Genomic DNA, 22,482 nt, shown 5'->3' with positions numbered 1-22,482 from the left:
GATCTTACAGCCAGTATATACATCAGTCATAGATGTATTTGAAGACTGACTTTCACAGGACGATATCTAAATGTCATCTCTGCTAATGTAGTGTTTTAATTTCCCGTTCCTCATACTCTGCAGTTCCTGGGTTTCTTTTCTGAGCCCCACTTATATACAATTAGTAATGGAACCTCCATTACTAATCACATGTTCACTTCCTATGGATTATTTCATGATGTCCTTTGCCCTGAGGGAGCCTCTCTTCCCTTTAACCATTTTCTGACTGTCCACTTGCACAGTATACTGACAACATTTCCCTCTCATCTCTCACAATCAGGAATAGCTGCCCCAGGCCACTTCCTCTCTCAACACACTTGGTATTTTGCTTAATGGGTTTGACCTTGTGCTGTCTTCTTAACATAGTGCTCTAGCTGCTTGGTTTTTCACACCCCTTCCCTTTCACCATGAGTTGATCTTGATACCATTTTTTTTGCATAATTTTTAATAGGCTCTCATTAAGAATGCAGTTCATCTATAAGCATGTGACGTTTCTATTTAACATTCTTTGTCTCTCTTCTTTTCCCATTGGCCAGGTGCTCTGGGACAGCTTTCATGTTACTGTTTTTACATACTGTTTCTACTGTTTTTCTCCATATTCTCTTTCCTCAATTCCTTTCTTAGCCAAACCTCCTTTTCCTTGTTTTTTTCTCTCTTAAGCACAATAAGCCATCTTGATTTCATTTGAATGTTTTTTTTTTTCATTCTTGTTGAGTACCTCTTAGCAAACACAATGGCTTATTTACAGAAATAAGAACAATTAATGACATTCTGATTATAATATGACTCAGTCATAACCTGCTTAAAGAGATGCAGGACTGCTTATTTAATTTCTGTTTAAGCAGGAGCAATTTCACAAAAAATGATATGTACATTTGCAAGAGTGTTAAGTTTGTTTGCATGTATGTGTGTGAGAGAGATATGGTGCATAATACTGAAGGGTTGCATGCAGTTTTCTAAATCTAGGAGAGTCTGTATGGCATTTTAAGGGCAAAATAGTCATTTTCTTAAAAATTCTGTGGTTTGGTTAATGCATGGCTACATTAAACATAAGTGAAGTGTTTCCAGGTGTATACTGGAAAAGTAACCACAGTACAGTAACAGATGTGAATAACAATTTTGTCTGTGACTTAAATAGAACATGCTATAGAGACAAATATGTGTTCCAGAAACTTCCTGTCCTATGGAGCAGTTTCCCATCCACGTGAAGCTGAGTTTGTCTTATTACCCAGTTTAAGTGCAACCTAGACCAGTGGATGGGATTAGGAAATTTAGATCGGGCCTGGCACCCATGTCCCTTATGGACAGAGGTAGCACATAAATGCCTGGCCCTCAATGTCCTGCTTTCATATTTGGATACAGACCATCATTATTCTTTTGGGAAAACTTGGCTAGGCTTAGAAAGACCAGCCGCTAGCCTAGTAATAGGCTATGAATCTACAAGTGAGTACAACTAATTAGGATGCAATTACTAGAATAAAACAAAAAAAAAAATGAAGATACAAGTAGCAGCAAGCATTTAAGTGACATAACTTGTAAAAGGCAAGGTTCTTCCAGATAAAACTTCAGTTCATATCTAATGCATTTCACATCGGCAGCTCCCCGTTGTGTGCAGAATGAATAGCCATTTTAAGGAAATTAAATTAGACATAACAATAAAGCTACTACATTAAAGCTTTATACTAAAACAAATCTATTGGGTGTCAAAAGATCTAGAAAGTAGCAGTAAGGACACAAAGGATTAAAGCTATGACTATGACTCAGGCGACCCAGGTTCGATTAGCAGCTTGGTTATCTGAGGCACTGTCAGGTCCTTGGAGGGGAGGAGGGAGTTCTTTCCCCACATTCATGTGGCACAGAACACAATTCATCTTCCCTGGCAGAGGTTGGGGAAACACCTGTGAAGTGCTTCCTCAGGGTGGGCAGGCTGACATGCCAGCATCAGTCCTTTGTGGAGGTCGGGGCCGTGTCTACGGTCTGATCATTGCAATCCCCACCCACAGAGTGTTACTGAGTATGCACCGGATAAGGACAAACAGGAAATCAGGGCATGAGACAAAACCCTTCCCAGCTTTAACAAGACACTGCACCAAGATGCCTTGTTCTCCTCACTGGTCCAAAGCATCTGTAAGAGTAAGTCCAGGCGCGATAAGGAGAGCCCAGTACGCCCAGTGTATAAGGAGAGGTACCGGGGAAGCCAATGATCAGCTCTGGGGTGCAGTGCAGTTCAAAGCAAACAAAAAAAGATCTACAAAGAAATTTTCACTTAAACTGGAAATAGAGTGAACTTTCTAACAGCAAACCTTTCATTCTGCCAAGCACAAGAGTAACAACCTACATTCCATCCAGTTTGAGTGCGACTTGTTTTCAGCTACTGTGCTGTTCCTTTGAAACCATTATTAGAAACAAGCCTTACATACTTCTGGATACAATGATTTCCTTGTCTATATTTATAGCATGTCTGTCACACACACGCAAAAAAAAATCTCAGAAATAAGTTACCTTTAAAAGCCAGTGTTGTTAACTGGAACATTCTTTATAAAACATTGTGAAGCAACTTAACAGATCTCAGGAACTGGAAGTCAAATGTTAAATGAAAATATTAGATAAACAGAATTTTATTTATTTCCATATTTGTCAACCAACTAAAACCCACTAGGTACAACTTCCTAATTTCAGTGGTGGTCTGATACATTTGGGCTGGTTAAGTAATTTGAAAACATATATTTATGTAAACTAGAAGTGCTGGACTCAAACCCAAGTTTGCAAAACATGCCTCATTCAGTTTACAACCTTATTAATTTAGTAATTCTGCCAGCCATATTGTTTAAAGAAATCAAAAGAACAAGAAAAATATCTTGATCACAGCTCTTGCATATTATGAATTTTGCGGATCTCTCTCTCTCTCTGTCTATTTCTATCTCTCTTTTGTATGATCTTATATTATCCTGTAGCTGGATGTTACTGCAGCTATGCCTTTATCTGAGTTTTGGTAGTTGGGAATGGCCCACACAGATACATATTTCTGTTTTGAAAGTAGCCCAGGCTTACCTCTCAACCTTTTAGTCAAAGAAATCTAATCAAAGCCTAAAATAATAGCTTGGCAAAGGCACAAAAATAGGCACAGATTTCAAATATTTTTCTTATAAACTTAGAAAGTCAATAGAATAACACTGTTTTAGCATGCATTTTCTGAAGGACATGAAGTGTGAAACTCAAATGTGTCTCATTATTTATTAACTTAAATCCTCTGTGATTTACTAGAAAAATAGACCTAAAATATGAGGCTAAAAATCTGAACATTCTGTGAAAATTGGAACAGTTGAGAGAAATGAGCCCAAGAAAGAAGCACAAGAAAGTTTTTTTTTCTAAATCATTTTTTATACATAACATCAATACAGTACATTTGTTGCAATGCTAACCTTATTAATTAACAAATGTTGACATTACCGCATATCATATTCCTATTGAACATATCCACATTTACGAACAACTTCATAAAATAAGATAGATACAATTATAAATGAGATCTGTATACAATGTCGTATTCACTCTACAACAGAAAACATTCACAAAAATCATCCAATCCCCCATACCTGCGCTCACTCACAAGCATAAAATGAGGCTCCAGTATCACATCAAAATCCCCTACCCCTAACCTACATTCCTCACACCCCTCCCACACCCCTCATTCACTGCCCTAGCTACATCACTATCATAGTGCTATACAGTATGACATATACCATAAATCTCCATGCATTTTTACTGTTATAAAGGGACACCCCTCCCCTTTCCTTCAACTCTTCTTCCTCCAACCATTAACTCCGCAGCCCTATCTCCAAGTCTCTTCACTTCTCCCTTTCATTATCCTATGTACTTAGTAAACCACTTCCCATAACATTCCCTTAAAAGCCCTGCCCAGCTCCCTCTTTCCAGTGGTTAGCCATCTCAGTCTTAACCCATCTTACAATCAACAGCAACTCCACATACTTATTTCTCTTTCGCCCCGGAATATATTATTCACCCCACACAAAGATCCATAGACTTCACTTCCCCTTCTGTAAACTTCCACACAAAGCATCCGATCCATCTGCCCCAAGTCTCCCATCTCATTACATTTGCACCAAGTGTGCAACTAGTCCTCACGAAGGTATGCACATGTCCTATGGTATCCATTATGTTCACTAGCCTTCAAGAGTAAGAGACCACTAATGAGCAATGTGCATGCACAACTGCTACATCAACCCTACCACCCTCAGTCCTTGATGTAGGCTAACCAATTCAGAGGCAGACTCATCACCACAGTGCCCTTCCTCAGCCCTAGCCCAAATATTTTGCTATCTACATCATCCCCACTCCCACAAACCCCATATATACACCCAGCCCTCTCTTTCCACAAACGCCCAACTATTTGTATAACTAATGTCTTCATTACCATAATCTGCACTTTTTTCATGCTTTGTGGTACTTCATAACACCTCATAAATCATTCAGTCACACTTTGTAATGCCTAATATCCTGGAGGTCTCCTCAAACTCCATTAGCTCCTCTGCTATTCTACCCACCTCCAGCTTCTGCTGTTGTCCTGCTCTGTTGTTCCACTTAGTCAACAATTACTCAAGTTTTCCCTTTCTTCACTCATATAATAGCTGATCTTTCCACCATTCCACTCACATTCCACCCTTTTCAAACCATTCTGCAGCTTATTTGTTTCCTCTAGCTATATATAGTCTCATTGCCACATACACTCCTCACTCCTTCCCTACTATCTTATTCTGAGCTATGCATCTGTCCAGCTCACTGCAATAACATGATTCCAAAAATATATACCTTCATCCTCTGCTCTTACGAGTTATTCTAAGTCTTACTTTTCCTGTAACAGTCTTTCCCTGCCAGACAGCTCTATCACAAACCTTCTGATATTCTTTACTCTTCTTGTCTGTTACCAGTATTGGAACATGAGGGCTCTGCTATACAGCTTAATTGTACTACCATCATTCTCACCACATGTGTATCCCCTGACGACACTAACTCACCAACGTCTTGCCCAACAAAGAATGACTGTTTTCAGTTCTACCTATTAGGTTACTGTCTCATGATTCTTGTTATGACAGGCATAATTAAAGACCTAAGTATTTTTCCCAATTTCTGACTATTGGCAAACTTTGTCAAAGTTTGTTTGCCTTCTCTAAAGGAACATCCACAGAACTGATTTTATGAAACCATAGTCTTGCTTTCTTACCAGTCTCTCTATATGATGGGCCTGTGGATATCCATCTGGGCACTGCACCTCCTTAGGATCATAGGAAGTTACTAGGCTATTGGCCCTGAGGCCCTTACAAGCCTAGCCAGGAATTTAGCCCATGTTCCGACAAGTCAGCACCCGATTCCCCTGTCCAGCAGGGACACAGGTGGAATCCCAGGGATATATTTTCAGTTCCTCATCCAGTTATCCAGGTTGCGATTAAAAAGGGTTAATGAGCTGTCCTTCCCACCATTCAACTCATTCCACTATTTTTCTCAAACCATTCTGCAGGCTATGCTAACGGATTTTATTTAATCACTTAACATGGATATATATATATAATGATTCATGTGCATTTCATCAGCTATGATCTGGGTCATAAGTGCAAGGACAAATGTAATATACATGGACAATTTGAAATAGGCAACCAACTAGTATGTCAGAAGTCCACAAAATGAAGGAAACCGAGGCTTTGATCCACACCAAACGATATTTATTTAGCGCTTTCCTCTCAAAAAATGGAGACTTCCTCAGAATACAAACTGACGTTGACCAAATGTCTTAAACACACATATCTTAATTGTCAAGCAATTAAAAAGGTCCACCTCCTTAAAGGCATAAAACAATTTTCTTAAGAATACATGACTAGGACAATATATACTTAAACTAGACATTCTTTAAAATAACTCACAGATAAACAACAGGCAAGGCTAACATTTCTCCAATTTCCATAAAAACACCTAATATTAAAACACTAATAAGAAAAGCTTATAGAACAACATTGGCTTTTAATCTAAGTATTGGACTAATGGATACAGTGTCATTTAGCCCTGGATACATAGTAGCATGCGTCTGGAGCTGCCATCTAAGTTCTTTAACTTCCAAATAGTCATTTATTGGGCCCCCTCTTTCTCCTATTTCCACTTGTTCTATTACAAATTTAAAGGAATGCCCATCTTGGTCTAAAGTATGTCTGGCCAATGCATTCTTAGTGTCTTTTTTAGATATATCATAATAATGTTGATAAACTCAGGTTCTGAGGGGGTTCTTAGTTTTTCCTATGCAGAAGCATTGGCATTTGGTACATAATGCCAAATACACAACTCCCTTACTATTATAACTAACTCTTTTGTGGAGCTTGTAACTTCCAAAATTAGGTATATCGATCTCATTAGTTTCGATCATATAGTTGCATTGAGGGCAGTGGACACTAAGAATGCGTTGGCCAGACATACTTTAGACCAAGATGAGCCTTCCTTTAAATTTGTAATAATAGAACAAGTAGAAATATGAGAAAGAGAGGGCCCAATAAATGAGGCAGAGCTGCAATGGTGAATGTAGCCACAGCTTTGATCTTCCTCTAGAGAGACCTGGAACATGCAGTGATTATAGTGTCTACCTCCCCCAATATAGAACTGACAGCAGATGTTAGGTAGTATTGTCTGCTTCTGATACTCTGTCCTCTGAATTTACACCCCCTAAGCTATCAGTTCCAGTTAAGGAAAATCATGGCTGGAGGCTCAATCCTTACTGCTTTAGTTGGCTTTGTGCTGATTCAAATTAATTCCCAAACACATGTTTCTGGACTTGCACACAGAAATTCAGTTACTCCACTTGTAGGTCAACTATATTCTGTTAAGAGTGAGCAGCTAACTACTTTCACTAACAATATAACTTCTAAGGGGCTCTCCCTTCTAGACCATTACCTCACTTCCTCACTGCTCATCCATTTTTTTCCATCACTGATGGCTGTAGCAACACAGTCAGATAGGGTGAGAAATAGGCCAAGAAAATTTGACATTCTCAAGTGGTTCTAATTTTTTTATGTGATACCTTATGTCTTGCTCCATGCTTGTCGTACAAGGACAAAAATGTGTCAAGCTGTGGACTATCTATCAGTGCTGACCCCCTTTATTTGCAGCAGGGCTAGAGGCCTCAGTATCCGGACAAGACTATAGCATTCAGTAAAAATTCTGTTCCAGTAACAGTTGTATAATTTACTTTGTAAAGCCCTAAATGTGGGTCACTTGTTCTATACTAAAGACTATGCCAGAAACTTCAGAAGGAAAGAATAATGTATCTGTGATCTGAAAATATCAGTTCTAAATCTTGAAAACTACCAGAAAGGAAAGAACAGGGTCAGATTTCAGACTCTGAAAACATGTCTGCTCTTGATTATAGCAGAAAGTAGCTTGCTGTTGGAATATGTAGAATAGTTGTATCTAACTTTGGCACTATGTGTTATGTGTAATAACATGGAGATTTCTCCAGTATAGAGAGTCAAAGAAACAGGTAGCGCTCTGGTATCTGTCAGTGTAAAGTCATAAAACTACCTGTCTGAATGATGAATGTTTCTATAAACGCTTTATGTAAGCCAAAATAGGGCTCCTCCAAGAGATAAATGAACACCCAGCTCTGAATCAGAAGTTTTAAGTATATGTGGTGAAGTTTATAAAACTGGTCTAACAGCTTTTGCGTTATCTGATTGCTTCAAGGCTTGCTGATTTAAAAATAGTTTCTGTTTGTAAATTCCCGCATACACTGTTGGAAACTCCTGGTGTTTTGGCTGCAGTGTGATTCTCAATCTGGAAATATATCGCAGATTGATAAGTATATTTCTTGGTATTTTAACCTTTCAGAGTTCTGCATTGTCTTAATTTTGCTGAATGAATTATTTTATTTATTTTCTGGCATTGTTTTCTGTTTCTCATCTGTCCTGAAACTGTTTTTTCCCCCTCCCTCCCACCCTGTTCTTGTAGAGTTGCTATAGTTGGTGGCTTTGCAGTTGCCTGCCCCTATTGTAAATTTGATCTGAGACACCCCTCCCAGTCTGGTGTTCACTCTACTTAATACAGAGATAACATGTGAGAGTGCCAACCCACTTAGGTTCTTAACCTTGAATTTATTTTCTGCTCCTTCTTCCGATCTCTCCTTGCACTTTACTGAAAAAAAAAATATTGCACTTTATTTTGCTTTAGCCTCTTCTTAAAAGTACTCAATTGTATTTATTCTGCTCCATTTATTACTGCTTGGTAGTAGCCTGATTAAAATTGTAATTGTTACTCTAAGCCTTTTGGTTTAAGCACTTGGGCTCCAGACCAGTTGTTTTACATTAATAAGGTTTGTGGTCTGCACTGTTGTGGCAGGACAGGTAGCTTATATCCTTCTAAGTTGGGAATTGCTGATTGAAGGCTCAGTGTCCGTTATTCTAAAAGAGTATTAGTTCTGGTTAAATCATTTGGTGGCTTTGCAGTTGCCTGCCCCTATTGTAAATTTGATCTGAGACACCCCTCCCAGTCTGGTGTTCACTCTACTTAATACAGAGATAACATCTGAGAGTGCCAACCCACTTAGGTTCTTAACCTTGAATTTATTTTCTGCTCCTTCTTCCGATCTCTCCTTGCACTTTACTGAAAAAAAAAATATTGCACTTTATTTTGCTTTAGCCTCTTCTTAAAAGTACTCAATTGTATTTATTCTGCTCCATTTATTACTGCTTGGTAGTAGCCTGATTAAAATTGTAATTGTTACTCTAAGCCTTTTGGTTTAAGCACTCGGGCTCCAGACCAGTTGTTTTACATTAATAAGGTTTGTGGTCTGCACTGTTGTGGCAGGACAGGTAGCTTATATCCTTCTAAGTTGGGAATTGCTGATTGAAGGCTCAGTGTCTGTTATTCTAAAAGAGTATTAGTTCTGGTTAAATCATTTGGGCTTCAGGCCAGTTATTTTTCATTAAGAAGGTTTGTGGTCTGCACTCTTGTGGGAGGAGAGGCTAGAGTCTGCCCTTCTGAGCTGAGAATTTCTGGTTAAAGGCTTATATATATATATATATATATATATATATATATATATACACTTTATGCATCGCCACTTAGCTAGGGTTAAACTATTCCCAGCGCCATAAAGTCTGCTCTTCAAATTTTCCTTTAGAATTAGCCAGTTTTTTTAATTTTAGCACTAAAATCTGTTTCTCTAAGCTCAGCACTTGTTCAGAACTCATTGTAAGCACTAAATAAGCTACACATTACTACAGCACTCAACTTTCCTCACTTGTCTAGAGGAAAACAGTTTTTAGTACTTAATAAATAAGCACCTATCCAGACATGTCTAAGGGTCAGCTCCCAGTGTTTTCTCCTGTCTACCTGATGAATTTGGGCATCTTGGGGCAATACAGCAATTGCCTCATGTACACAGACAACCCTCTCCTCCTACAACCCAACACTACAACCTGTCAGAGATGCACTTATATAGCCAAACTGGAAGCAAACCTCTCTTCACCCAAGACTGGACTAGACAGTTAAGAGGAGAAGGTAAACACTTGCACCACACCACACTCATCACATAGTCCCTCAAAACATACACCACTAAAACACACACATAGAAACACAAAACACACACCTACATTTGTGGAGGCTCTCAATAAAAATCTGCTCAAGCAACAGAGACCTCCAAAGCAGAAACACAAGCAACCTCCACTCCCCATCACAACCCAAATGACACATAGCCCACAAACTCAGTGTGCCACTCAACCACAGCCCATAAAGCATAACAATGTACCCAACACTCTAAGTCATAGGTGACTCTATAGTCAGGCACACTGATGTTCTACTCACCAGGCTAAACAAGGAGAAAGTTACTGTCAGCTGCCTGAGGGGTGCCAGGATCTGCCACATAGCACACACACTCAGGTCACCCCACAACAAGTACAAATATGACTATGTCATTGTCCATGTTGGTGTGAATGACCTGAAATGTACCTCCCTGGACTACATGAAAAGATACATGGAGGAGCTCTCCATTCATGTAGCCCAGGCAGGTATGACCCTAGCCCTGAGTAGCATCCTACCATCACCCAGAATGATACCACAGTACAAGGACAAAATGATTGACTTCAGCAATTGGCTAAGCTTCTGGTGTCATTCTGAGGGGATACAGTATCTGTCTGCCTGAGATGACATGATTGACAGACCACGATGCTTTGCCAGAGATGGCCTGCACCTGTTGCCCTTGGGATTCTGGATACTGGCTAAGGCTCTTGCCACCCTTATAGTGCCTTTTTTAGGCAAGGTTCAAATGACAAATTCACCACCTTAACAGGTACAAGCAAGAAAAATCTGAGGATAATGTTACTCAATGCTAGAAGTCTAAACCTCAAAATGCATTCAGTCGAGGCACTCCCTAAAATGGCCCACCTAAACCCAGCCATTAAAATACCCACCCCCAATTATTCAATTAACATTTTCATTTTGATTAAAAGCAATACACCAAGATATAAATTTCCACATTCCTTAACTCTTATAGTGTATTCAATAATGTGCAAATATTGTTTTACATACATTGAATTAACAGCAGTTAGTGAAGGATGAACAAGGTTGTATTTTAGATGTCCATTTAGATGTTATGGAGCTGAGATGGCAGTTGTATTTTAATGCCTCCCAGTATCCTGGCATCAATGAAACCATTAGTATTGCTAGTGTTTTAAAGCTCGATCAAATTTCAAGTTAGGTCTGGGTTTTTATGGAAGGACAAATTGTCTTATCTTTATATTAGATTGTTTTATGGTTCAAAAGAATTCATAGTTTGGTTATATTTATTTTTTATACTGTGGATTCCCCCCCCCCCCCCCCCATGGGAAACCATCGTAAAAAATTTCTCCAAAGCCAACTTCACGCTACTAAAGAGAGAAGTGGCAAACTTCACGACACCCATGCAGATGGACAATAGTGGTACGACTGCTGAATCCTACACAAATGCACTTTATAAGCACTTAAACAAGTGCATGGATCGTGCTATCCCTAACAGAACCAAGATGCTATCCTCCAAAAACAGGAAGCCAATTTGGTGGTCCCCTGCCATAAACAAACTCTACAACAGAAGAAAGAAACTGTTGCAAAAAAGAGTAAAATCCCATGATTAGAGGAACTCCCTGGTCAGCCACAGTAAGAAGCTAAGATCCCTCATAAAATCCTCTAAAGTTAGTTATGAAAACAAAATTGCCAATGATTCTAAAGACAACCACAAAGCATTATATAGCTATGTCAAGAATCTCCCTGGTCAGTCACAGTAAGAAGCTAAGATCCCTCATAAAATCCTCTAAAGTTAGTTATGAAAACAAGATTGCCACTGATTCTAAAGACAACCACAAAGCATTCTATAGCTATGTCAAGAATCTCAATTCCTCTGAGTTACAGCACAATGGCACTAAATATACAGAACCAACTGATATTGCCAACATCCTGGCAGATAGGTTCAGTGCTAACTTTACCCCCTCTCACCCCCTCTATACCAGAAGAATGCAAAGTTCCTGTAATCATGGCTGCACAGGTAAAAACCACACTCTCCAAAGCCAAGAACACAGCATCCATGGGACCTGACAACATCCCAGGCTGCGTTTTACATGAACTGCAGAATGAACTGACACCCCACCTAAGCACCATGTTCAGTCATAGGCTCACCTCAGGCTTTGTGCCCACTGAATGGCACACAGCAACGGTTATCCCACTTCCCAAAGGGGGAGCCACCATGGACCCTGGGAACTACCACCCCATTAGCCTAATGAGTCAAGTCTGCAAAGCCATGGAACGTATCATCATGGATCTTATACATAAAGACATTGGTAATCTCCAAACTCTGGACCCCACCAAGTTCAGGTTTGTAAAAGGCAGATCATGTCTCCTAAACCTGATAGACTTCTTTGAAGCAGTCACCAAAGCCGTAGCTGAGGGTAAGGTGGTTCACACAGCCTATCTAGATCTCACCAAGGCTTTTAACACCATCCCCCACTCTGGGATTATAGATAAATGCACTAAACTTTGTATACATCCCTATGTCACAAGATGGGTTGCCAACTGGCTCACTGACAGAACCCATACTGTGAAAGTAGCAGACTTCAAATCCGACTTCAGAACAGTGACAAGTGGAGTACCACAGGGTTCAGTCCTGTGTCCTCTCCTGTTTGGTATCTACTTTTCTGAAGTACAGGCTAACACTGAAGGTCTTTGGCTAACGAAGTTCGTAGATGACTGCAAACTAGAAGCCATAATCGAAACTCCTAACGATGTGGATATCCTGCAAATGGGCCTCATGGAGACAGATGCCTGGTGTCAAAGCCATGGCCTCAAGCTCAATGCCAAAAAGTGCATTGTCATCTCCTTTGGTAAAAACTCTGTACCTATGAGTTACCACATAGGTGGTAGTCTACTTAACACCGAAAGTGTGATAAGAGACCTTGGGACACAGGTGGACAGTAGTCTTTCCTTTGATAATCACATCGCCACAGTAGTCGGGAAGTCCTTCTACATGGCACACCTCATCACAAAAGGTTTCTCATCCAGGAAAAAAAGAGGTCATTGTTCCCCTCTACTCATCACTCATTAGACCCATTATAGAGTACAACGCCCCTTTTGGTATGTACCTCACAAGACATCTACAACAACTGGAAAGGTCACAGAAATACCTCACAAAGAGGATTACCAGCCTAAAACAGATGCGCTACGCAGACCGTCTCAAAAAAATCCAGCTTTACTCCATCACATGTCGCCTACTCAGATGCGATCTCTGCCTAACATACAAAGCTATGTCAAACCCAGAGCTGCTGGACATGCTCCACTTAAAGAAATCCCAATCCCTCTGAGTTGCACGCTCTAGGGACCTAAACCTTGTCACTACAATAAACAGAACATGCTGGAGGGATAGATTCCTCTCCCAGAGACTTCCCATACTCTGGAACAAGCTACCTATCTATATTAAACAAAGCTCCTCATTAGCACTCTTCAAAAAAATCTTGATGATTAGATGGGAAATAGGAAATTCACCCCGGGGATCACCTCTGTGTCTCTGCTTGACAGGGACACAGGAAAATAATTTTCTTGGGTGGAAAATGCCAGGGCACCTTCTTGGCTAGGCTTATATAGGCCCTAGGGCCAATAGCCTAGTACCTACCTATGAACCTATGAACATATATATATATATATATATATATATATATATGGGTCTACCTGACTTGGTCGACATTTCATTTGATTGACAGTTCATTTTGACATTTCATTTGATCGACAAGCATTTGCCCCTTCCCCAATGTTGTGCAACCCGGGAGTTGATATATATAGTTAGGGGTGGGGGCACAGCCCCACATTGGGGTGTGGCTAAGCCCCCACTTAAAATGCTTGTCGATCAAATGAACTGTCGACCAAATGAATATTCGATCATATAAAATGTCGACCAAGTGAGGTAGATCCATGTATATATATATATATATATATATATATATATATATATATATATATATATATGGGTCTACTTCTTTTGACCTAACTTTCATTTGCCTGACACTCATTTGCCCGACACTTCATTTGCCCGACAAGTATTATTAGCAAGAAAATGGCCACTGCAGTGCGACCCTGGAGTTAGAATATATAGTTGGAGGGGGTGTGGGGGGCAAAGCCCCCCAGTTACTTTTCTGTTACTAAGCAATATTACATCAAAAGTTAACAATATCATATGAAATGAAGATGGGGGGCTTCGCCCTCCACACCCCCCCTAACTATATATTCTAACTCCAGGGTCGCACTGCAGTGGGGAAGGGGGCATATTCCATTTTCTTGCTAATAATACTTGTCGGTCAAATGAAGTGTCAGGCAAATGAAATTTCAGTCAAATGGGGTCAGGAAAATGAGTGTCAGGCAAATGAAAGTTAGGTCAAAAGAAGTAGACCCATGTATATATATATATATATATATATATATATATATATATATATATATATATATATATATATATATTAGACTTATGGTTACTTTAAAATGCCACAGGAATCCACTAGGGGCAAATATAAACAGCATCATGGTTAGAACAACTGCATACAGTAAGGAATATTTTCTTTTGTTTGCTTATCTTGCTTTTATTTTTATTTTTTATTTTTATTATACATTTGTTGACCAGGATAGCCGACTGGATACATGTCCATTTTCAGCGGAGGCCCAGGGAGAAAAGCTCCAAAGGAAATAATACAAGGAAATAATACAGGCAAAACTGACATAGTACACACTAAAGAACAATTACAAGCAATTTAAACACAGTCTTATAGCCACATGGAGTGTAGGTTATATAATCTAACATTCTTATCATCTGGTTAACTAAATTACAAAACAGTAGATTTAAATTAACAATATAACACTGGTACACCAGTGTTACCAAATATTTAGTCAGGCTTGGCGCAAGGGCATAGCCGTTGAGTCTTGAAGTACTGCTTGAGGTCTTTCTTGAATTGAAATGGAGTTGTGTATATTGTAATATCAGCAGGTAGCGAGTTTCAAGTTTTGCCTACACTGTTAGCAAACATGGAGTCCCCGGCTGAGTTGTTGGGTTTGGTGGTTTGTATTACAAGTCTATTGGAAGAGGGAAGTGGTCTGAGGCTGGTGTGTGGATAGTTGATGTTTTTCAAAGCAGGTGTATTTTCAGGTTGGTCAAGTATTTTGTGATCCACAAAAAGATGGTTATACTGAATCTGCCTAGATAGCTCTAGCCATCCTAGATTTTTTAGGTTTATGCAGTGATGTGTACTGTAGGGCAGGCCAGTGGCAAATCTAGCTATTCTATTGTAGCAGGCAGAGAGTCTGTTAAGTTCAGTTTTATTTAAGTTGGCAAGTATAGGGGAAGCATAGAAGAGGGTGGAGAGCAGATTGGAGTGGGCGATGGCAGTCCTAGCAGGTGGGGTTAGGAATGGTTTTATTCTATACAGTGAGCCCAGTTTTTTATTAATGGATTTTATCATTTTATTAACATGAGCATCAAATCTGAGATTGTTGTCTATCCCAAGGAGTTTCGTGTAAACATCTGGAGAGATTATGGTGCCATTGTTAGACTTAATGGAGAAAGATATCACCAGGGATTTTTGGATGTGGAAGAAAAGTAGTAGCTTTGTTTTGTTTAGATTTAGAAATGACATCTGTCAGCAAGCCAATTTTCAACTAGGTTGATAGTACACTGAGTACTTAACTGCATCTCAGCCTGGGTGGTGCCAGTGCAGATCAACGTGAAGTCGTCTGCATACTGAATGCAGTTAGCATATGGGATGACAGCATGGAAATCATTAATATATATGGAAAACAGCAGTGGTCCCAGAATAGACCCCTGGGGGACACCTAGGGTTCTGGTAGGAGGTTGGATAGATTGTTCTGCCATAGTACGGCTTGTTGTCTATTCTGGAGATAGGATTAGAACCATTGAAGGGAGTGATGACCTAGGGACATTTTTGTCAGGGTTTGGATAAGTAGATGGTGGTTAACCATATCAAAAGCTTTAGAGAGGTCCAAAAAAAGGGCTGAGGATAGCTTGTTATTGTTTCTGTTATGGTTTATATCATTAGTAAAGGAGAGGAGGGCTGTGGTGGTACTGCGATGTGGTCTAAAGCCATGCTGAGATTTAGCCAGTAGATTGTTCTGTGTTAGGAAGTACAGAAGTTGTTTGTGGATGCACTTTTCCATGATTTTTGCCAATGGTGACAAGATGGCTATGGGTTTATAGTTAGATAATTCAGTAGAGCTGCTACCGTTATGGAGAGGTATGACACAAGATATTTTCCAGATAGAGGGGACTTTGGCTTCAGATATGGACTGATTAATTAGAATGGAAATGGGGAATGCTATAGAATCTATGGCTTTTTTGTAAATATTCAGCAGGGAGACGATCAGTGGCTAGGGTGGTAGGTTTTAGTTTTTTGATTAGATTACGAATGAAAGATGTGGAGACAGGGTGGAAGCTAAAGGAGGACTGGGTACTGAGACTGGTATCCTGAGTGCTAATGGAGTTCAAGGGTAGCTGGCTAGCTAGGGCTTGGATAGTTTCCGTAAAGAAACTATTAAAGGTGTTAGCAACATCCTGTGGTAGTTTATCAGTAGAGGCTGAGGGAGGTGGAGTGGTGGTTTGCCCTGGGTGCAGTAGTTTCTTTATGCCTGCCTAGAATTTTTGAGGAGTATTTTCATTTCCTTGCTGGAGATTAAAGTAACAGTTTTTTTATCCAATAAGATGGATCTTTTAGTCTCATTTCTTATTTGCCAAAATTTAATTTGATCTATAGGAGTTTTTGTGGCACGCCAGGTAGCCCATGCCTTATTCCTGATTATAATTGTTGATTTTGTTTCTTTAGATAGCCATGGGGAAACTTTAGTATTAATCCTAGTGGAGCGAGCAGGTACATGAAAATCAAGGATGGAGAGGAACTTATTGTTAAAGTAGGCAATCGCTTCGTCTGGGAGGCAGATGTTTTAGGATAGACCAGTTGCATGATTTAAGTTCATCCTGAAATTTTTTGAGGTTAAAGTTTTTATTATTTCTAAGCAGTTCTATAGGTGGGCTGATTGGAGTTATAGGTTTTGTGTTTACAAATGAAGGTGAGAAAGTGATCACGGAGGTCGTAAGGGTTGGTCCCTGATGTATACATTTGGGGGTGGCTATTGATTACTATCCAGTCTAGTATACTTTCTTTTTGGTTATGTTTACCTAATCTGGTGAGGGTGGATATGACCTGTGTGAACACATACAAGTTTACATGGGTGGTAGGAGACTGTGAGGAGCAGGTGTTCCAAAAAATAAAGGAGCCAGCACAACTCTGTGTGGAAAATAGTGTATTAAAAATACACATCAATTCATTTATTCACATAAGACTCCAGACCAGTTTCGGCTAAACAGACTTCTTCAGTGAACAAAAACAAACAACACACCCTACCAGCAGATGCTGTATAAATACATACTTTGATTAGCCAATTTTATTAAAAAACCTCATTTAATTAATTAATTTAAAAATATTCATTAAGGCCAGGTGGAAAAAGCCCTCCTAGCTTAGCAATCCACTTTTTTTCTTTCAAATTTAATATTTCATGTAGACCAGCCCTGTCCTGTGTTTTGTTCAAAATACAATCAATGATGGTAAAGCTAAATGTGCCAGTTTTATGTTTGCAAATGTGTTTGTATAAAGCACTTGACTGTTTGTGGTTCTTTATATCACTGATGTTCACTTATTCTCAGTCTTAAAGGCCTGGATGTTTGCCCAACATAAAAGGCCGAGCATGTAAAACTGGCCAGATAAGTCACACAACTAGTGCTACAGTTCCCTAAAAAAGTTAGATTATATACTATAGGTGTATTCTTACTACTAAAGCTTTTCATCTTAAGCACCCTGGGACAATGAGAACAATGGCCACAAGGGTTGCAACCAACCAGTCTATCACCAGTAATGGTTCTCTGACTGATATTTGTATCCTGGACCTGGCATCTTTTGTAGTGGCTAAATAGGGACCCTAGAGAGTGACCCTTCTGAAAGGAGTATGAACATTTCTCTCCCAAAAATTCACCAAGTGCACCCTCACCCTGAAATATATTCCAATGTCTTGAGATTATATTCATAAATGAATATGTGTTCTTATCATAGGTCATTACTAATCTGACCTGATTTTTATTATCAGGAGGATCTCCTCTATACTCACGTAATCCGGATCTCTCCTGCTGGGTGGCAAACCGGCTAGCCCTACAGATGTCACCAACCCTGTATCCACAATCTTTAAACCTGGTCACAAGATCCTGTTCATAATGGCTATATCTGGAGGGGCTAGAACAAATTCTCTTGACCCAGAGAAATTGAGACTTGGGGATGTATTAACCTTGGCAGGACGTTTAGTTAGAGGGGCAGCTCAAGGCAGATATGCTGTATTTAAAGTCAGCATTTTAGTGTCCTTCTGTTTTGCAGGACTGCTGTTTGAGGGAGTGGTTCCTGGTGGGTAAAAATAATTAAATAGGTATGAGTGACTAGCTTAGTAAAAAGCAGTTACCATAGTTTATATGAGTCCCAGTGCCCCAATGTTTAGATTAAAACATTAATTCAAGCAACATTCATTCCTAGTCAGATAACCTTGTTAGACATTAAGCATTAAAACACAATGGCTAGCTTGCACGCCTATTTGTTAAAAAAGCATAATTTCAACATGCTGTTATACAAACAGCCGACAAAAAAAAATGTTAAACAGTTAGTTGCTATTTGCTCAGGTAAACATGCTATTCATAAAGTCCTTTTGCCATTGCTGTGGAGTTTAATCAGCAATTTCTAACAAGCAACAGCAATGAACAACAGTAAAATATGTGCTTATACTCTTAGTTCCTTAGATAGAAGCTGGTAAGCATGCCGTAGCACATTCTGCAGTTACGTTAGGCCGATTAAATTGAAATAACAGTAGCTAACTGCTTTTAAGCAGTCTGTGATGTTTTAATACATGCAGATAGCCTTAGTTCCTTAGTTAGATGCTTTTAAGCAAATCTAAACACATTCTGCAGTTACACTAGCCAGATTATATTAAAATAATAGTAGCTAGCTGCTTTTAAGCAGTCCGTGATACTTTAACACAGTCAGACCGGGCAGAATCAAGTGCAGTAACAGCTTTTTAGACAAAAACAGTGATAGTTACTTTAAACATTTGTTGCAGTAAACACAATAATAGCATTAACAGTAGTTACATACCACGAGGGAGAGGGCCACCAACTTGGTCTAGGAACATTAGTAACTTAAAAAATGGTGGTTTGCTAGGTTCCTTTCTAACCTCGCATACGTTTCAGTGCAGGGGGAGGTATCCGAGGTATGACAGGCTTACCAGACTCAAGGATCTTGGAACCTGCAGTTATATGCCTGGAGTTTATTTTAAAGGCAAGGCTTTTTATGTGAAATAGACTTTTTATATTTGTAAAATTGAACAGTTTCAGGTGAACCTTTTTCAAGTTAGGGGCATGCAGTTCACTTATATTTAGCTTCCAATTTTTGTTAGAATTTAGTAAATACTTTCTTATTTCCTTCCAATTTCTGGTAGCGGGGAGTACTTTAGTTTGTCCAAACTGGTTTAGTTTTAGGGGTTGTTTAGATAAAATGGGATAAATGGGCTATCATAATGTGCTGTAGATCCAGGCAAGCAACTGTGGTATTCACAGAGAGAATTAGGATGTATTAACCTTGGCAGGACGTTTAGTTCGAGGGCAGCTCAAGGCAGATATATGCTGTATTTAGTCAGCTTTTTAGCGTCCTTCTGTTTTGCAGGACTGCTATTAGAGGGGGTGGTTCCTGGTGGGTAAAAATAATTAAATAGGTATGAGTGACTAGCTTAGTAAAAAGCAGTTACCATAGTTTATAGGAGTCCCAGTGCCCCAATGTTTAGATTAAAACATTAATTCAAGCAACATTCATTCCTAGTCAGATAACCTTGTTAGACATTAAGCATTAAAACACAATGGCTAGCTTGCACGCCTATTTGTTAAAAAAGCATAATTTCAACATGCTGTTATACAAACAGCCGGAAAAAAAAACGTTAGTCGCTAGCTCTGTAGAGCTCCTCTGTTTGCTCAGACAAACATGCTAGTCATACAGTCCTTTCGCCATTGCTGTGGAGCTTAATTGGCGATTTCTAACAAGCAACAGCAATGAACAACAGTAAAATATGTGCTTATAGCCTTAGTTCTTAGACAGAAGCTGGTAAGCATGCCGTAGCACATTCTGCAGTCACGCTAGGTTGATTAAATTGAAATAACAGTAGCTAGCTGCTTTTAAGCAGTCCGTGATGTTTTAACACATTCAGACCGGGCAGATAGCCTTAGTTCCTTAGTAAGAAGATTTTAAGCAAATCTAAACACATTCTGCAGTTACACTAGCCAGATTATATTAAAATAATAGTAGCTAGCTCCTTTTAAGCAGTCCATGATACTTTAACACAGTCAGACTGGGCAGAATCAAATGCAGTAACAGCTTTTTAGACAAAAACAGTGATAGTTACTTTAAACACTTGTTGCAGTAAACACAATAATAGCATTAACAGTAGTTACATACCACGAGGGAGAGGGCCGCCAACTTGGTCTAGGAACATTAGTAACTTAAAAAATGGCGGTTTCCTAGGTTCCTTTCTAACCTCGCATACGTTTCAGTGCAGGGGGAGGTATCCGAGGTATGATAGGCTTACCAGACTCAAGGATCTTGGAACCTGCAGTTATATGCCTGGAGTTTATTTTATAGGCAAGGCTTTTTATGTGAAATAGACTTTTTATATTTGTAAAATTGAACAGTTTCAGGTGAACCTTTTTCAAGTTAGAGGCAGAGTACACTTATTTTTAGCTTCCAATTTTTGTTAGAATTTAGTGAATACTTTCTTATTTCCTTCCAATTTCTGGTAGAGGAGAGTACTTTAGTTTGTCCAAACTGGTTTAGTTTTAGGGGTCGGTTAGGTAAAATGGGATAGATGGACTATCTAAATGTGCTATAGACCCAGGCAAGCAACTGTGGTATTCACAGAGAGAATTAGGATGTATTATACAATGCCCTCCATTAATATTCAAAAACGTGCACGCTGATTGGTCAGAGTGCACGTTGTAAATCCGAGTTATAGTAATGAGAAAGGTCCGGTTGCCCAGACTTTTTCCATTACTATGACTCTTACAGCAACGAGTTTAACATAGCGAGACAGCTTTAAAAAAAGGAACGGAAATTCTCCGTTGCTTTTTTTAATGCTGTCTCACTATGTTAAATGGGTTTAACATAGTGAGACAGCTTTAAAATAAGCAACGGAGATTGTCTGTTGCTTTTTTTAAAGCTGTCTCGCTATGTTAAACCCACTTAACATAGCGAAACAGTTTGTAAAAAGCAACGGAGATCTTGCTTTATCCGTTGCTTTTTTCAAAATTGTCTCGCTATGTTAAATGGGTTTAACATAGCAAGACAGCTTTAAAAAAAGCAACGGAAATTCTCCGTTGCTTTTTTTAAAGCTGTCTCGCTATGTTAAACCCATTTAACATAGCGAGAGAGTTTGTAAAAAGCAACGGAGATCTTGTTTCTCCATTGCTTTTGCCCACAGCTCTGATTTACGGTGTAGGCATACGCATGTGCAGTACATCAGAACTGCCGCAGAATACCAGACAGCTGCATAAGGGCAGCAAGGAGGCATTATACAATGCCATTATTTAAGAAAAGTAATTATTTTTTTTCTTAAATAATGTCATTGTATAATAGCAATAACCCACTTCTGGGTGTGGGTAATGCTGGATTTACCCACGGTTGGCTTTGTCTGGCCACACCAACCATGGGTAAATCCAGCATTGCCCACACCCAGGCGTGGGTTATTGCTATATTAACCTTGGCAGGATGTTAAGTTCGAGGGGCAGCTCAAGGCAGATATGCTGTATTCAAATTCAGCTTTTTAGCGTCCTTCTGTTTTTCAGCACTGATGTTGGAGGGGGTGGTTCCTTGGCAGGACATTTAGTTCGAGGGGCAGCTCAGGGCAGATATGTTTGTTTAAATACTTCTCTTTCTGAAAATTGTTTCTAAAGTAACCCATAACCTATACTGCCTCTATGAGATTTGTATGCCTTTTTCTGTCAGAAGTATGTATTATGCAGGGTACATATTCCAGGAAAATGATTCCAATGCTAGTATTACAAAGGAAGCAATGCAATACAGTGCATTGTACTGACAAAAGACACTAAACATTGATACCTGTGTCTCATTATTTCCGAATTGATCCTAAAAAATTTGCGTAGGCACACACTTATTTTGCCACAATGTGTATTTCTTGGTTCTTGTTAATACTTCCCTCTTTCCTTTAAAAGTTATTAAATGATGTAATTAATTATACTGAATGATATACTCACAAAATAATATCTTAAACATTGCTTTTAATTTCTATTTTAGTTCATGTGTAACATGATAACTATGCCAATTAAACCATTTGAGAATCACTTCTTTCCCTTTATCTCAACTCCACATCTCATCTTTCATCACTTCTGAATATTCAAAAAAAAAAAACAAACACATTTCTGAAAACAGAAATCAGTATTACATGGCAGGGCATTATCACAGTTGTCAAACCTTCAATACTCCTTGGCAGCATTTATGAATTAAATAGTACCTTGTGTTGCACACACTCACACTTTATATAATGGCATGTGCCGTAGGTCATTTGTACCTTAATTATTTTTAAGGAACATTTCAATATTTGCCAGTGTCATTCTGCTATAATGATTACTGACTAACTAGGCACTGAGAAGCAAAACATAGCACAAAATATAAAGAAATGCAAAGACCATATCATTTTTCAAATGTGAGCAGTGTTTGAGATTCTTGCTAGTTGTGAAACTTAGTATTTTACCAAGCATAATCAACATGTTCTTTAGTCAGAATG

At 39.1% G+C, this 22,482-nt stretch overlaps 1 protein-coding gene across 1 annotated transcript in view; it reads right to left on the bottom strand.

Moving 5' to 3' along the window:
• LOC122810915 (chymotrypsin-like elastase family member 2A) overlaps positions 1 to 20,228 on the bottom strand; it is an 87,427-nt gene extending 67,199 nt beyond the window's left edge. The window contains exon 1 of the mRNA XM_044082457.1: positions 20,142 to 20,228. Coding sequence (XP_043938392.1) covers positions 20,142 to 20,178 — 37 coding nt within the window. The 5' untranslated portion in view covers positions 20,179 to 20,228. The remainder of the gene's footprint in view (positions 1 to 20,141) is intronic.
• Positions 20,229 to 22,482: the final 2,254 nt, after the last annotated feature.

This window comes from Protopterus annectens, chromosome 9.part0 (genome assembly GCF_019279795.1).
Source record: "Protopterus annectens isolate FY-2018-M chromosome 9.part0, PAN1.0, whole genome shotgun sequence".
In the NCBI taxonomy this organism is placed as follows: Eukaryota; Metazoa; Chordata; order Ceratodontiformes; family Protopteridae; genus Protopterus; species Protopterus annectens.
The sequence above is the reverse complement of the archived record's forward strand: the minus strand, read 5'-3'. Positions and strand labels throughout refer to the sequence as shown.